This window comes from Epinephelus moara, chromosome 16, assembly GCF_006386435.1.
Source record: "Epinephelus moara isolate mb chromosome 16, YSFRI_EMoa_1.0, whole genome shotgun sequence".
Classification (NCBI taxonomy): Eukaryota; Metazoa; Chordata; class Actinopteri; order Perciformes; family Serranidae; genus Epinephelus; species Epinephelus moara.
Window position 1 is genome coordinate 10797394 of NC_065521.1, and position 16519 is coordinate 10813912.

The following is a 16519-nucleotide window of genomic DNA, read 5'->3' on the forward strand; positions in this document are numbered from 1 at the left end:
GCCTAAGAAATTATAGCTCTCCCTTCATATTGTTTAATGGTAATGATTATTTTATGATAAACCCATTGTGTAAAAACCTAGAGGAGAAACACAGAGGAGCTGGATATTAGCATTTTGACATAAAAAACACTTAAGATATTTGTTCCAACACCCATACTACCATACTATATAGTATCCCAGAAAAAGACTTTTGGAGTATGCAAGCCAGCATGCTTTTCTGGCTATTCTGACCCACAATCCTCTGCACAACAGATGATGCATCACATCGACTGAGCTGCAAACAGCTGTTCCACATGTTAGAATCTACAATCTATGCAGTTCTGACTTTAAAGTTAAACTACATAAATTGCAAAGTAACAACAGCAGAGCTCTCCTGGTTGATCTCCGTCTCTCTCTCTCACTCAGTAAGTGGCATTTGTTTTATCTCCAAGGTAATGAATATAAAAGCAAGAGGGCAAGAAGTTCAGGGTGTAATGTTATGAGAAAGAAGTATGTCCAGATTGTGTGTGTACATAGGGTAGCTGCAGCACCTACTGAAAGTAAAAAAGTATGGGATGCGAAATGCACCCTATAAGTCCTCTCACCTCAATGTCATGTGTCCTACTCCTGAAATGATCCTGTAGGTGACCTCTGACGCCACTTTTGAAAATTTCAGTACCAACATTTTTTAACAGTATCCTCTAGGAAGTGAGCTTTAATGAATGTGACAACCAACCCCGTTCTCCCCTACAGACGTGGTAGATAAACTGGCCAGTTGTTCCTGTAACTTCATTGTGGTGTTTTAGTGCCACCTGCAGGACATGTCAGAGACAGCGTTTCTCTTCTTAGGGAGCGCTTGATTTGCCACAGCGGTGAAAACTGCGAACTTTTGCTCAACTCACGTAACGTGGGCACGTTTGCGCACTTCTACGCTATATTTAAGCGGACACGTTTTTACAATGTTGAGTTGAGACGGTGTATACATTTTCCATGAGTTCACTGCGGGACCCTTGAACCCCAATTTGGAGGTAACCCACTGCTCGGGGTGCTGTTGTCAAACCCCAGACAGCTGAGAATCACGTGACATGACGTGTCGACAGCATGGCGGCGCTGAGCTGAGGTAGCGACTCGACTGGACTGACACCGATAGCCTGGCTTTCGTTAGCTTTCCTTGACACCTGCTCACTCGCAGGGCCAGGCCGAAAATGACGGCCTGAGAGAGAAGCTGTAACAAGACCAAGAGATGCAGCAGCAACAACAACAGCGGCCACCACAGCAGCAGCAGCACTCACAGTCGAAGGCAGAAAACAGTAAAACCAAGAGCATGTTTCTGTCCAGGGCGCTGGAGAAAATCCTCTCGGATAAGGAGGTGAAGAGGAGCCAGAACAGCCAGCTGCGCAAAGCCTGTCAGGTGGCGCTCGGTACGTGGGTTTGTTTTGTGTACTGGTTTGCCTTGCCCCGTGTTTTATGCAGTGCTTCACTGAAACATTTCGGTCGTGTCTGGCTAATTTGAGTGACAGGGGGAGCTACCCAGTTAGCTAGCGCTAGCGTTAGCATCTGAATGGCCTTCATCGTCTTTTCAGCTGTCGGTTGACGTTTAGAGGTAGCGTCAGTTAATTGTGTGTTGGCGTCGCTTTCACATTATATTGTTAAGTCAGTTAACATCCTGCCTTCACGCTGCACCATCACCACTGTCAACGTCGGCAGGTAAACAAGCTAATAGGTAGCTGTGGTTAGCTAGTTGAAGCTAGGTTAGCTAGCTAAACAGACCAATCCCTGTGTTGTACGTAGCACTGTCACCCAGCCAGACAACCCAGTCCTGCTCTGCACCCAGACACACAGGCTACCTAACTCCAGGATCCTCTGACGCCCGTGCTTTTCCATTCAACACAATCACGGATAGTGTTACACACAGCAGGCTCCTCACTTCATTGTGATATTGCTGTTTTTATTTCAGCTCAAGCTGCACCCACCTTCCTGTCATACTGTTGTTGTAACAACTCAAGATAATTGGTACAAAGCTTGTGATTCTCAGACAGTGGACCGGTACCGAACAGATACAATTACTTTGTATTTCAGGGTTGTTTTTGCCCAGTGCTTCTCATGGGCTCAGTGCAGGTGGTTGCATGCAATAAGTAGTTTACAGGAAGGTACTGTGCAGCACCACAGGGTTGACTGCAAAGAAATAAATGTCACTGAGAGGTGGGCAAACAGGTTGGTGTGTTTGAGCTGCTTTGTCTGCTCTCTGTCCCTGTCTGCCTGTGACACTCTCTCATTATTCATGATACAACACACCTATTGGACTCCTCACACTGCTGATGTCGGCTGTGTTGCTTGGTCATTCTGACTGTTTGGTGTTTTGGTGAACTCTGTGCAAGCATCACAAACATATCATCTCTTCCAGTGCTCTTCTGTTTAACTATCGAAGTTGTAATGCTGTGGATTGCAGGCCTTTGCATCTATTGCTTCCATGATTAAATAGGTGCACTGCAGAAAGAGAGATTAGTTGTTAATGGCTGTTTTTAAGTGAAACACCAGAGCTCAGCCAGATGACTAAATAAAAAGAGTGTGAGTGTTACGAATAACTTGTCTATATTTAGGTCCAGCACTAATTTGTACGCCATGGAGAAAGGGGCTGAGCTCACATTTTTATCACATGAAATGACAGGTCATGCATTTCTGGTAGTTAATTGAAAAATATCTTTACCACAAAAACGGTTGTGACATTTGTGGTGAGTGTTGCTCGAGCTAACTTCCTTTGTGTAGGTCTGTGAGTTTGGTAGTATTCGCCACTACAGTGTTTTGTAATTGATTTGGTTGCTCACAGTCTGGCCAATTGCACCCAGTTACTTGCTGTTCACAGCTGCAACACAGGGTAGCTGAGTAGAGCTGCAACAATGAATGGATTAGTTGTTAGCTATTAAATAAATTGCCAGCTAATTTGATAATAGATTCAATGGTTTGAGTGGGTTGTTGTTGTTTTTTTAAGAAAAAAAAGTTAAAATTCTCTCGTTCCAGCTTCTTAAATGTGAATTCTTTCAGGTTTCTTTACTCCTCTGTGACAGTAAACTGAATAGCTGTGGGTTGTGGGCAAAACAAGACATTTGAGGAGGAAGTCATCTTGTGCTTTGGGAAACACTAATCGACAATTTTCACCATTTTCTGATATCTTTAAGATCAAACAACTAATCAGTTAATTCAGAAAATAATTGACAGATAAGTCAGCAATGAAATTAATAATTAGTTTTAGCCCTGTAGCTGAGTAATGTGTGTGAAATGCGTCTGTAAAAGTATGAGGAAGAGAAAATGGATTTAAGGAGAGAGGATAGCAACAGATGGTGATGCAAGGGTTAAGAGAAAGACCAAAGATCTGATAGAGGCTGGTCAGTTGAATCAAATGTGATTGGCAGTAAAATATAGGGGCACTCTCAAATTAAATCCTGCTTAATACACAATAGTGTATTTTGACCAAACACATTTGTTGTCTACCAGTTAATATGCAACAAAACAAAATGTGCCCTGCTGCAGTCAGATTTGTGACTGGCTCAGTGACCCCCAGATCTAGATGTGACGCTCAAAGGGTCAAAGTTGAGACATTAGTAACATTTAATCTCCTGTGTCTCCCTCCACAGATGAAATCAAGGCAGAGCTTGAAAAACAAAAGTAAGTATCGTTATGCATCCTTCTCCCTAAATGAATGAATGAATGAATGAAAGCACAGCAGCAGTGGGCTCTTTTCCTTTCCTTCTTGTCACGTGAGACAAGAAGAAGTCGAGTGAAGGTTTGCCCTGAAGCAGTCTGCAGTAAACCCCACTGCTCACTGTGATTTGTGACTAAGGTGATTTGCTGCTTTTCTAACTGCTACTTTGGAGTATATCAGCAGCACTTCAGACAGCCTTCAGGTAATATATCCGCTGCTAAAGGCAAGCCGTTATTTAACAATATGCCGTTATGCTTTTTTTAGAGGTTTAAATGCTCTACAAAATTCTACACCATGAAAGTATAAATGTACAGTTTAATGTTTTACACCGCACTTTATCTGTTCACATCATCTACAGAAGGTGCCATTAAGTGTCAGTGGGACTGTGTTTGTAGCTCACACTGCTGTTTGCTGTCCTCTTCCCTGTAGGGATGGCACAGTGGTTCCACCCAGAGCCAACTACATCGAGGCTGACAAATATGTGCTGCCCTTTGAGTTGGCCTGTCAGTCAAAGTCCCCCCGGATAGTTAGCACCTCTTTGGACTGTCTGCAGGTTAATATTCACTGCCACACACACATACACACACACACACACACACACACACACTGGCCTGTGCACATAAATACAGTTAAACATTTCTGCTCCCTTCTTGACTCTTTCACTTTCTCACAGCAGGTATTTATTGGTTGTATTACCCATCTGGTGGCTGCAGGGGGGTGAAATCTTGTTCCACCTGTTTTATACCTCTGACGTTCACTTGGAACAATGGCTCTACATTCCACATTTCATACAAGCACACAATCCATCCTTTAATGTGTGCTAGCTTTTCATAGTAGCTACACTCTGTGTATTTATGGGTTTTTTTTCTGCATATGAGTTTGAAAGACGTGGGCATTTATAGTACCAGGCAGGGAGCATCTAGTGAAGGATGCTAGAGGATCAGCAATGTACTGCTGTGCACCTAAAAAAATTAATTTTAGTTTAAGTGTATGCTATATTATATTTTTTTTCACTGCTTTATCTTGCCATCAATCACGTTTTTTTGATATGGAACTGAAACGAATATCACTCTCTTCAAAGCCAGTCTCCACTGAGAAAAACAGTAATTTAACGTCACTGAACACAGGAATTGCTGCTCTGCTGCTGCTTCGATCAGTTAGTTTGTTTATTTTTATGTGGTACTTTGGTGTTTAAAAATGTCAGTTTGAATTCCCCAATAATAGGAACTAGCTAACTGACAGAAGCAACAGTAGACCATTAGACCTCTGGAGTTCAGCTAGCCAAAGTTGCTGTTTTTATCAATGGAGTCCGGTGTCTTCGAAAAGAGCATAGATGTCTGAAGGTAAGGTAAACTATTCTAAAGTATTCTTAATATAGTGTCTGTTTGAACTGATGTTGATTTTTCTAGGTGGAACTTCTTTCAGGTGGCTGAAATTCATTTTGTTGCTGCCCCCTGTCACAGCAGTACATTGCTTAGCTCCTGTCAGCAATCCTGCTGCCTCTCTACACTGGGGGCAACTTACTGCATCAGCTGGGCATCAACTGTATGTAATACACTGACTGTGGATAGGTACCTCATGCAACCCCACTTCAAAAGATCCAAACTATCCCTATAAGACCAAAGACACACAAAAATGAACCCTGAATTTCTCTGTTTCTCACAAGCTCACAATTGAGCAAAACAAACATACAAGTGCCACTAAAATAAACACTAAACTCACACACGTACACCTCAGTACAAACGCAGAGTCACACGCTTGCAGGAAATTTTGTGCAGCACACCCCACAAAATCACTTTTGAATAACACAGAGACACCAAGTTACTCCTAACCTAACCCGTGCACTGTTACCACACTGTAGAAGCTGATCGCGTACGGCCACATCACAGGCAATGCCCCGGACAGCCGAACCCCAGGCAAGAGGCTGATCGACCGGCTGATGGAAACCGTCTGCAACTGCTTCCAGGGCCCGCAGACCGATGAGGGAGTCCAGCTACAGATCATTAAGGTATACCCAGAGCCTCTCTGCACATCTGGCAGCCTTCAGATCCTCCAGCTGTCACTGTTGTTGTTTATTTGAGACCCAGTCAAAGCTGTCAGGACTGAGGCACTTAAGTCCTCCATTCTAAAGAGTTTAATCATTAATACTTGTTTCCTATAATCACACAACAAATCCAGTCAAAGAGTTTCATGTTGCAGTATTTTCCTTAGAATAGATTTGAAGGGTTTATAGACCGACAACCTTCATTTGTTATACCTTTAAATGAATCTGAAGAGCAGAACAGCTGCATGTGTTTATTTAACTCTTCCTCGAAGTTTCTGAACAGGTTACTCTGTTTTTAAGTGTCCATCATCCACTGTTGTCATTTTTGGATTTGTGAGAAGGGACCAAAGTTTAGTTTGTAATGTTGTGTTGTGATACATCCTAATTAGTGCATACTTTGCCATCTTTGTCAGACTTTTTATCACATTTATTTTCATTTGCTTGTCCCTGCTTTGGCTTGATAACCTGCCTTGTGTTTGCACAGTAGGTATGATTCATAACTGCCGCTGACTGAAATTTCCTCCTACTGAATGAAATACACATCCTGGTTGTTTGGAAAGGGCAAAGTCTCTCCTGTTGTACGAAGCACACAGTTTAATCACTGTTGACAAAAGATTTACAGCAGATTATCCGTAACCGTTTGGCTTAAATTCACCACTGAATGAGACCTGAGTGTCAGTGCAGTCTATCTAGATGGACTAAAACAAGCTTGAATATGTTTTCTAGATTTTAAAAAAAAGTATCTCTTGAGTAACATCAAAATGAAAACAAACTTGAGCCATATTCTGCACCAACCATATTGTAGTATGACAACTATGTGGTTTTAACATGCTACACAAGTAGGGAAGTCAAGTGGTGATTCAGCAGGTGTAACAGCAGCATCTTCTGAACAAGACATCCTGTCTGATAACTCTTCACTTCCTTTTTTCTGCGTCCAGGCCCTGCTGACGGCAGTGACCTCCCCGCACATAGAGATTCACGAGGGTACCGTGCTCCTTACCGTCAGAACCTGCTACAACATCTACCTGGCCAGCCGCAACCTCATCAACCAGACCACCGCTAAGGCCACACTCACACAGATGCTCAATGTTATCTTCACACGCATGGAAAACCAGGCTGTGAGTGCATTTAACACGTTTACTCAGTCCATACAACTGATGACACTTTTTGGCAACACATGGGAAAATTATTGTGTTCTCCTTTGCACTCTCTTTTTAAAATGACACTGTAAAAAGGGACTTAAGTGCATTAGAACTTTGTTTAAAGTGATTTAAAAAAAACAGCATTTCTTGTAACCAAAACAAAGAGATATCTTGGTTGCATAGAAGTAGCAACAACAGGAGGAGGAGGGCCAGGCATTGACTGTAGCTGTGGTTACTGCTGTGGATGTGACTGTAACCGGCTGGCTGCTCTTTACACCACCTAAGATAGTAACATTTACCAGCAGCCTTTGGGGCTGCTATCAGATATGACGGATGTGTTACAGTTTACACTACAGTTCTCCACAATGCTCAACTCAGCCTTTGCAAATTATCTTAAAGGGACAGTTCAGATTTTTTGAAGTGGAGTTGTATGGGGTACATATCCACAGTCAATGGCAGTCGGCACACCCTCAGTTTGGAAAAGTGGCAGAAGTACCAACACGGAAGTTTTAATTAAAATGTTGTGGAATCACAGGCTGGTTTTGATGTGAATCAGCTGGTCACACCTAAGCAATAATCTGTTCAATAATTTGCATTTCATTTTTTTTTTTTAATCCAACAGTGATTTAAATCCTGCCTCATTTGTGTTAGTAATGGTCACATCCACATTCCCTTGTATTAAACAATTCCCTAACATGGCTCCTCTCCTCCTTCCACTGCCTCCACAGGCTCTGGAGGCTCAGGAGCAGGAGAAGGAACGGCTTCGTCTGCCTCAGCAGAACCCGTCCCCAGTCCCAGGTAATCGGAGGTCCGGCTCCCCCCGGTCTGACCGGACACCCACTCCGGAACCCCAGAACTCCCCGTCCCCAGCAGCCAGTTCTCCAGACCTCACTACCACCAACACCACCAGCTCCACGCCCCCACCTCCAGCCCCTGACGTGGACCAGGACCAAGCACCAGACACACCATCAATCAATGGAGAACCTGAGGGCGGCAACGCTCCGATGAATGGAGGAGAGGAACAGATCACACCATCAAGAGGTGTGTGTCAGCTTTCAGTTTGAAGTTTCAGTTCATTTGAAGTTTGAAAATATTTGTAGTTGTTTTTCCTTTACCTCTTTTAGGGAAATCCGCAGCTTTTCTATACTGTTTACCTTAATCCTCATGACTCTTCATACTCTTTGTTATTTGTTCACATCAGATTCTGTTTTTGAAGATGAAGGTGTAGAGACACCTCCTACAGCAGCTGAGCCAGCTGAGGAAGGGGACAAACCAGAGAGCAATCCAAATCCAGCAGCAACTGAAGGGGAGGAGGGAGAACAACAAGGAACAGGTCAGAACTTACTGTGCTATTTTTATTTTGGTTATCCCCTCTTATGTCTTATGTTTCCTTTGTTCTTGATAAATGTAGATACACTTGTCAGAGTCAGTGTTTTTCCTTCCTGGTCATGACCTGAAAATGTCCATTTGGGCCTCTCTTCCAGGAGGTGAGCACCACCCTGTTGATGAGCAGACTGAAGTGGCTCCCCCCAGAGTCAGAACAGAGGGTCAGCAGATGAACGGCATCATTGAGGACCGCTCTTCTGTTTCCTCCACAGATATGCTGGTGAGCAGTGTTAATACACTTAGTTATTAATCAGTAGTGTGCTGAGAGGAAACACATTAAAAGTAACAACCTCTAAAAAGATTAAGTTCATCTTGAAGTGAGTGTGGATTATTTGTTCTGCTGTTGTAAATAAATTGTTTATTTGATGGTTAAACGTGTGTATGGCATTTCTACATTAGCGCCCTGATGTGACTGTGTCATGCCTTCACCTCAGCTAAAAGAGTAAGGAAAAATAAAGGTAGTTAGCCACAGCAAAGTAATGACGTAGAGACCAAGTCTCAGAATCATACTGATCATATTGTTTATCCTAAACTGCTGTAATGATATCCACTTAAGTTTCAGAGTAAAGTTGAGGAATATGACTCAGGATTGGGAGTGTTTTATGCTTGTATGTTGTATGCATGCAGACCCGCCTACAGAAAGTGTGTCTCGCGCATGTGAAATATTGCCAGAAAATGTATTTCCTCTATTTAAAAATGTTTTACTCCTTTGATTTTTATCAAGCAAAATGGAGCAGCAGCAGCACTTTCGTTCCTCTCATCAGTCACACTTGTGCAAGATGAATATTTGTAATGGTTTGAGAGAATGCCAACTCCAGTTCTGTGAATATGATGAAAAGAAGTAGTGAAATGTATCTCTGCCAGAACAGCTACCAGAATTTGATAAGTAAAAGTAAAATGAGAAATGTTTTAAGGCAGCATGTTTGCCCTGTTGGTAAGATTCTCGACTCCAACCTCAGGACACAAATCAGAGCTGTTGCTTTCCTTTGTTTTGATGTAGACGTGTTGTTTGCGTTAACAGATTTTTTTTATCTGTCTCAGGATGCTGAGACTCTGCAGGGACCCCACAGTGCCGCCCGATTCTCTCACATCCTGCAGAAAGATGCCTTTCTGGTGTTCCGCTCTCTGTGCAAACTCTCCATGAAGCCTCTTGCTGATGGACCTCCAGACCCAAAGTCAGTGTTTTTTTTTTATATGATGATTCCTAACCTCTAAAAACATAAAACTGGTATAACCAGACTCCTTAAAGGCCCAGACACACCAAACCGACCACAAAGAACTAGTGGTGACGAAAACCGACTGTTGCAACACCTGAAGTGGCCTTTGTCTTGGCCAAAAAGTTGCACTTGAACACACATCAAAGACTACAGCTATTGGCCAGCTAGCATATACATGCTGTGCTTTTGTGAGAGGAGACAGTCAGCTTGGTGTGTCAGCGTCCTAAGTCTTAACTTGTCTCAGTTGGCTACATTTCTATTTACGTCACAACATGAACATGTCTTTTATACATTTAAAGTAACATCCTGATTTAGAATCATTTCATATGATGACTACCTCTGTGGTAACACTGAACATGCATCTTAAAGATGCAATAATATTTCAACATTAAAATGTCTAAAATAACTAGACCTAGTTTGTCAAGTTGAGATCTTAGATTATCCTGAATGTTTCCAGTGATGTTCACGTCAGATAGATTTCAGCAGTGGTGGTTATTTAACAATGAATAATCTCACCTTACAACGTCAAAGTCTGTCTTTTGTTATTGTTTTGATAGAGAAAACCCTAGTGGCAGAAATTACATACAGTGTGTTTAAATCTTTTAAGTCTTTTATGTGGCAACTTTTTTTTGTCATGATACAGTTTGCCAAATGAATATAGATGCCTTTGGCTTCCACGCACCGCTTCATCTCAGTCTCCACAGGTTAACTTGCCCTTTTCCATCCTTGTGTGGCCCTGCCATCTCTAGTTACTGTAACATTAGACCCTGAGCCAGTCAGTGTGAATAGGCCAGAGTAAACTGAGCCCGGAAGGAACTCACAAAGAAGTCAGTCTGGCCTACATTTAATAAATACTGTGATGAAACACTATTATATCTCAGTATCTTGTGTTACCTTCAATTTGGAGTAAAATGGAACACCATTTATTGATGGGACATAAAAGCACATCTGTGTCTACTGAGCAGGTTGCTGTATGTGTCTTTTCAGTGTCTGTGTCTGTTTCCTTAATATGTAAACTTAAAGAATACAGTATAACACTCCCTCTCCGCTGCAGGTCCCATGAGTTGCGGTCCAAGATCGTCTCCCTGCAGCTGCTGCTCTCTGTGCTGCAGGGCGCCGGGCCCGTGTTCCGCACTCACGAGATGTTCGTCAACGCTATCAAACAGTATCTGTGTGTGGCACTGTCCAAAAATGGCGTCTCCTCTGTGCCTGAGGTCTTTGAGCTTTCACTGGCAATCTTCCTCACCTTGCTCTCCCACTTCAAGGTCCACCTGAAGATGCAGATTGAGGTACCGTTGCAGCGTGACAGTAATAGACATTTGTGCCGCGTTAGCTTGTCTGGCATGCCTTAGATTGAGGAGTGAAATGTACCTGTTGTTATATTAAACTTTTTAACTTTCATGTTGGTGCAGTTTGTGTGATCACAGAGTCACACTGAAGCTTACTCTCCTGACTTCTGTCTCCTCTTGTCCACGTTGCCTCAGGTGTTTTTCCGGGAGATTTTCCTGACCATCCTGGAGACATCGACCAGCTCCTTCGAGCACAAGTGGATGGTTATCCAGACACTAACACGCATCTGTGCAGGTGCAAATCCACTGACACAAGCTTTTCTCATCCTATAACCAAAAATGGGGCGGGGCAGGGCGGCGGGGCGGCGAGCGGCTAGCGGCTGAGGGGGCAGAGTGAAGATTGTCCCTCGCTGCGGGGAGAGGAGAGAGGGCTTTTCATTGTGCCGATGGTGGCTTGGAAACCCCCCCCCTAACTGTGTCACACGGGCAGAAGGGAAGGCAGCCTGAGCTCAGCCGGTCCCCTTCTCCACACTTTGACTTATTTTATCCTACTTGGTTCTATTTCTCCCTCTCTGGGAGCCTGGGCTCACCGCGCAGTAGCCCACCGCATCCATCCACCCCTCCCTCCCTCGCGGCCCCGCACATATACTCCCGAGCCTCTGCGCCTCTCCTTGACCAACTAACCTAAATCCTATAAACACACTACTAACTGTAAACCTACACTAAAATACACTATGCTAACAATACAATTCGACAAATTACTAGCTATTCTCTCTGCTCCGATCCAACCTACTCGCTATCAGTTTGATAACTGCGGACAGAATGGTTTTATAGTAAGGGGAGGAGTAAAGGGAGGGGGGCAGGCTTTAGCGTGGACGGTTAGTAACGTCATTCGCCCCGAAAAAGAGTCATTCACCTCCAATGTAATGTAATGTAAATTCAAATGTAGTAACCAAGTTTCAAGCTGTAGAGGGCACTCCATACCACATTTTTAAAATAAAATGTAGATTTTCAACAGTTTTACAACCAGAAACAATGATTATCAGCTGAAAAAAATGGTTTTAGGGTTTAGTTACTCTTTAATGTTACTTATGGCCTTATTTAGACATGACATTTATGGAAAAAGCCAAATGCTTGTGTGATATTTGGCATCAGGGGCCTCATTACAGAAAAATATCCTCACTGCTTGTCCTATTTTAACTTAAATTTCAAAGATAGAAAGAAATCCTATCTTCCCATAATAGAAGCAATTCCTTAACTTATGGCTAAGTCCTGTCCCATCTCAGACCTCCTATCTTATTTGAACTTAAGAAATCCTCACTATAACTGTAAATTCTTCAATCGGCACTCATCCTGTCATGCCTGTATCTATGTTTAGAACGTACACAGACTGCCTGTACATTTGATTATAATATACTGGTCAGCTATTAGAGGTCAACACGGCTCTCACTTAGCACTGGCGAGCTAGCTTGCGTCGTGGTACACAAGAGACAGGCATTCAGTTTTAGCTTTGAGTTGGAGGCACTAATTGTGAAGTTTTCTTCAAAATTATTTGAATTACGTATTAATTCAAATGAATTAATTAATCAATTAATTTGAAATTTTTATTGAAATTTAAAGCATCATCACACGATTTCAGCAGCCTTTCAGTCATTAAATTTTGATGTTCATGTTGTTCCCCATTGTCATTGTCATTGCTGTAGATACACATTTTTGTCAGTTATTTTGAATTATTGACGGGGTCCATACCCTATATCCTAACTGAGGATTCCTACCTTGGTAAATAACTAAGTTAGAATGGTTCTGTAATAGCTAAATCCTTATGCTAAGGTAGGATTTCTTTTTCTAAATGCAGTTCGGATACATGTTTCTGTAATACCAAAAATCCTCAATGTCATTCTAAACTAAGATGAAATAGGATTTCTGACTTAAGAAGTTTCTCTAAGGAGGCCCCTGGTGTGCGAGAGGAGCCGAAATTTTGTGATGTGATGGAAGAAAGCTGATTTTGTTTTTAAGCTTGCCTCTTCTGTGAATCAAAAAATGTTTCATGTCAGTTTATCATTACGTACTGTAGATAGAGAAATCTGCTGCCTGTGTTATAATGTCCGACAGTGCACACGTTTAGAATACTGTGACGCTGGGACTCATTTATTCATCCATGCAATTTGCATGACTCCAAGTTGTAAACATGAGGGGGGAGACATCTGGTCTGATGATTACTGTGTTTGTACACAAGTGCTATTTTTAACATCCCCCCCCCTTACACGGCAGGAGTTAATGACTCTTTTTATACACTGATCTGACATGAACATAATCTCAACAGCTTAAAATTTGCTCATTCGGTTGTTTTTAATACTTAATTAAACAGATTTTGTTTTCTTTCAGCAAAGGAGATGATAGTTATGTAAGAATTTTATTCCAATTTCTTAACAAGGTGGAACAAGGTATGCATTTAATCTAATTCTATAAACTTGTTCTACTTCAGCTTTTATGTGAATCAGACAGCATTAGATTCAGACTTAATGGTAGTTGAAGTCTAAGAGGAATTACAGGACAGACATACTTCAAGTGCTGTTGGATCTTTAACATTGAAGTGACTTGGGCATTTATTCAGACATGTAACATGTTAAATTGCCATGCCATTTACATAACAAGGTGCATGACTGACAGGGTCTTGACCCTCCTGGTTGTGACTGCTTCTCATATCATCCCATGACTTCGCTGTAGTTGCCGTCATTGCTAGAATTGATTAAAAATTCTTGTGCTCGGGTAGCATGAGCCATATTCACACCACCAGCACAGCAGTGTTGGTAGTTGTTTGTGAGCATCATCCAATGTTGTCATCTTTTCTTCTCATGCAGCTCTAGAGTGATTCTACTGTTACCTCATTTGGCACAGATGCACTTAACACAAAGACCTTGAAATAAAATTTATTGTCAGGTTTTGGTTAAAGGGGCCCAGCGTTCCAGTCATTACAGTTTTCACTGATCACTTCAGCCAACAGTGCAGTATCTCCATGTTGACTCTTAAGAAAGGTATTTAATTGATATAAATTAAAAGTTTTTGTAAAACATTTCTTTCCCCTGCAGATGCCCAGTGCGTGGTTGACATTTACGTGAACTATGACTGTGACTTGAATGCAGCCAACATCTTTGAGCGCCTTGTCAATGACCTGTCTAAGATCGCTCAGGGCAGAAGTGGTCAGGAGCTCGGGATGACTCCACTGCAGGTACACTATTATCTATTATCTATTAATGTATTAAAAGCAGGCACACAAACAAACACCCCAAACTGATCAACCATGCCCACCAGTTAAACATCCATCATTGTATTGAGTTCACATCAAAAATGGAGAGAGATTGTCCAGCAGGGTCTATCATCTTGAGGTGGTTCGGTTTAGGAGGGCAGATGTAAAACTCAAACTAGCCTCGACCTTGTTTTGTGGTACGTTAATATACAAGGCATTACAGTGAGAGAGTTTAAGAACAGACTTCAAAATAAAAGCCACCTTCTGGTGAACATGTTAGGCAATTTCACATTCAGTCAATAAGTCAGTCAGTCTATCTATCAATAATAAAAAGAAATAAAAAAATACTAATGCATACATGTATACATAATAAATAAACACAATTAATAAACATAAATTAATTGAATGATCATTTAAAAGGACAATTACTGCCTGCAAACTATATTTTAGAAAAAAAAAAATAGAATTTTAATTGTGTGAATAATTGGTGAAACTTAACAATAAACAATAGATTTCCAAAGACCTAGACTTCAGAATGATAGCAGACCACCTCTGCGTGTCACTCAGACGATAACTGGACATTCTGTTGTGGAATTTCAAAATTAAAGCCCTTTGTGTTTCCTCAAAATTCGGATTAGTTTACTTGAATGTTCACAGTGGTATGATCATATAATTTAAAGGTTTAAATCAAACTGATATGTAAATGTAGAGAAAATATGAAAAACAAACAAGAAATAAATTGCATAACGCGACATACCCTAAAAATATCAAGATATTATTTTTTAGCATGTGTGAGTGTGTAAATGACCTTTGGTGGCTCTATGATATCCACAGGAGCTGAGCCTACGAAAGAAGGGTTTGGAGTGTCTGGTGTCCATCCTTAAATGTATGGTGGAGTGGAGCAAAGACATGTATGTCAACCCAAACCTTCAAGCTAACCTGGGTAAGTTTGTAGTCTACAGTGAATATCTAAACACTGCACAGACGGAGAGTGGGACCAAAACATATAATTGTTGTGTGTGCGCGTGTGCAGGCCAGGAGCATCCATCTGACAGTGAGGGAGGAGAGCTGAAGCTCCCAGAGCAGCTGGTGGGACGTCGAGACAGTATCAGCTCTCTAGACTCAACTGTCTCCTCCAGCGTCACGGTTTCCCAGGCGGACCATCCGGAGCAGTATGAGGTCATCAAACAGCAGAAGGACATTATTGAGCACGGCATCGAACTGTGAGTCCTTGTTTCTCAGCCTGTTTGGGATTTACATTAAGATTACAGAGTGTGGAATATTTTAACCTTTATACTTTTTGTTCTTGTTTAGAGAAGATGAGTGATGATGTTTTCCTCCGTTCTCTTCCCAGTTTCAACAAGAAGCCAAAGCGAGGCGTCCAGTACCTGCAGGACCAGGGCATGCTGGGTTCCACAGCTGAGGACATCGCCCAGTTCCTACACCAGGAGGATAGACTGGACACTGTGAGACATTACACACTTGTTGTATTCTCAAACAACAAAGCTGTTTATTCAAGTTAGTAATTGCCCCCCAACTGCTTTATTTCTGTATCCACAGACCCAGGTGGGAGAATTCCTGGGCGAGAACATCAAGTTCAACAAAGAGGTGATGTACTGCTACGTGGACCAGCTGGACTTTTGTGGGCGGGACTTTGTCTCGGCACTAAGAGCGTTCCTGGAAGGCTTCAGGCTGCCTGGTGAGGCCCAGAAGATTGACAGGCTGATGGAAAAGTTTGCTGCTCGATACCTAGAGTGCAACCAGGGGTAAGGCCCACCTTAGATTTCCTATTAAAATGTAAAGACTAAAATATTTGTGCGCGTCACATTGCACCAAAGTGAATTTTTTGAATATATATTTTTAGTCACAAGAGTTCATATTTGAATAAAACAAATACAAAGTACTAACTGTTGCGCTGATATGTGTCCTCTTTTGCAGACAGACTCTGTTTGCCAGTGCAGACACTGCCTACGTGCTGGCATACTCAATCATTATGCTCACCACTGACCTGCACAGTCCTCAGGTGAGAACTGTAGATTGTTTTATGTCTTGTCACTATCATCCCCATGATCTCCGTATGTAGGCCTTTTATTCACCCTGGATGCAACTGTGTCGCCACTCTCTGTGGAATATTTATTAAGGATTGGTGGCTTTTCTTCAGGCTCACAATGCGTTTGTTGTTATTTACTGAAAAATTACACCAAGGTGCAATTTGTATTTGCAAGCATTCAGCCTTTATTGGACAGAACAGCTTTTGCGTGAAAGGGGAAGAAAGAGAAGGGATCACAGGCAGGTTGGAATGGAACCTGCAGCTGCTGCGGCAAGAACATAGCCTTTGTACGTGAGACGCCCTGTGTTTAAAAAAACTAAAAGGGAGTGCTTTGGTAGGGCTGTGTTGTTTTGATGACTCAAAGGAAATGAAGTCCAGTTTAAGTAACAGGTCCATGAGCTTGAAGGCTTATCAGACACCAAAATTCGTTGCATTAGTTCACAACACTCAGGATGATTATCACAG

The 16519-nt window shown here is 42.1% G+C and overlaps 1 protein-coding gene across 2 annotated transcripts in view; it reads left to right on the top strand.

The window, feature by feature from the left end:
• Window positions 1-962: 962 nt before the first annotated feature.
• The window catches only part of arfgef2 (ADP-ribosylation factor guanine nucleotide-exchange factor 2 (brefeldin A-inhibited)), a 35915-nt gene continuing 20358 nt past the window's right edge, over window positions 963-16519 (top strand). The window contains exons 1-17 of one of the 2 annotated variants that reach the window (XM_050064534.1): window positions 963-1400; window positions 3612-3642; window positions 4109-4232; window positions 5541-5687; window positions 6662-6841; window positions 7594-7906; window positions 8082-8198; window positions 8350-8471; window positions 9293-9426; window positions 10523-10757; window positions 10953-11052; window positions 13847-13986; window positions 14839-14947; window positions 15038-15227; window positions 15359-15470; window positions 15565-15770; window positions 15943-16027. In XM_050064534.1, the coding sequence (XP_049920491.1) occupies window positions 1223-1400; window positions 3612-3642; window positions 4109-4232; window positions 5541-5687; window positions 6662-6841; window positions 7594-7906; window positions 8082-8198; window positions 8350-8471; window positions 9293-9426; window positions 10523-10757; window positions 10953-11052; window positions 13847-13986; window positions 14839-14947; window positions 15038-15227; window positions 15359-15470; window positions 15565-15770; window positions 15943-16027 (2523 nt within the window). In that variant the 5' untranslated portion in view covers window positions 963-1222. Of the gene's footprint in view, window positions 1401-3611; window positions 3643-4108; window positions 4233-5540; window positions 5688-6661; window positions 6842-7593; window positions 7907-8066; window positions 8199-8349; window positions 8472-9292; window positions 9427-10522; window positions 10758-10952; window positions 11053-13846; window positions 13987-14838; window positions 14948-15037; window positions 15228-15358; window positions 15471-15564; window positions 15771-15942; window positions 16028-16519 lie in introns of both variants that reach the window. The other variant, XM_050064533.1, reaches the window with a different exon arrangement.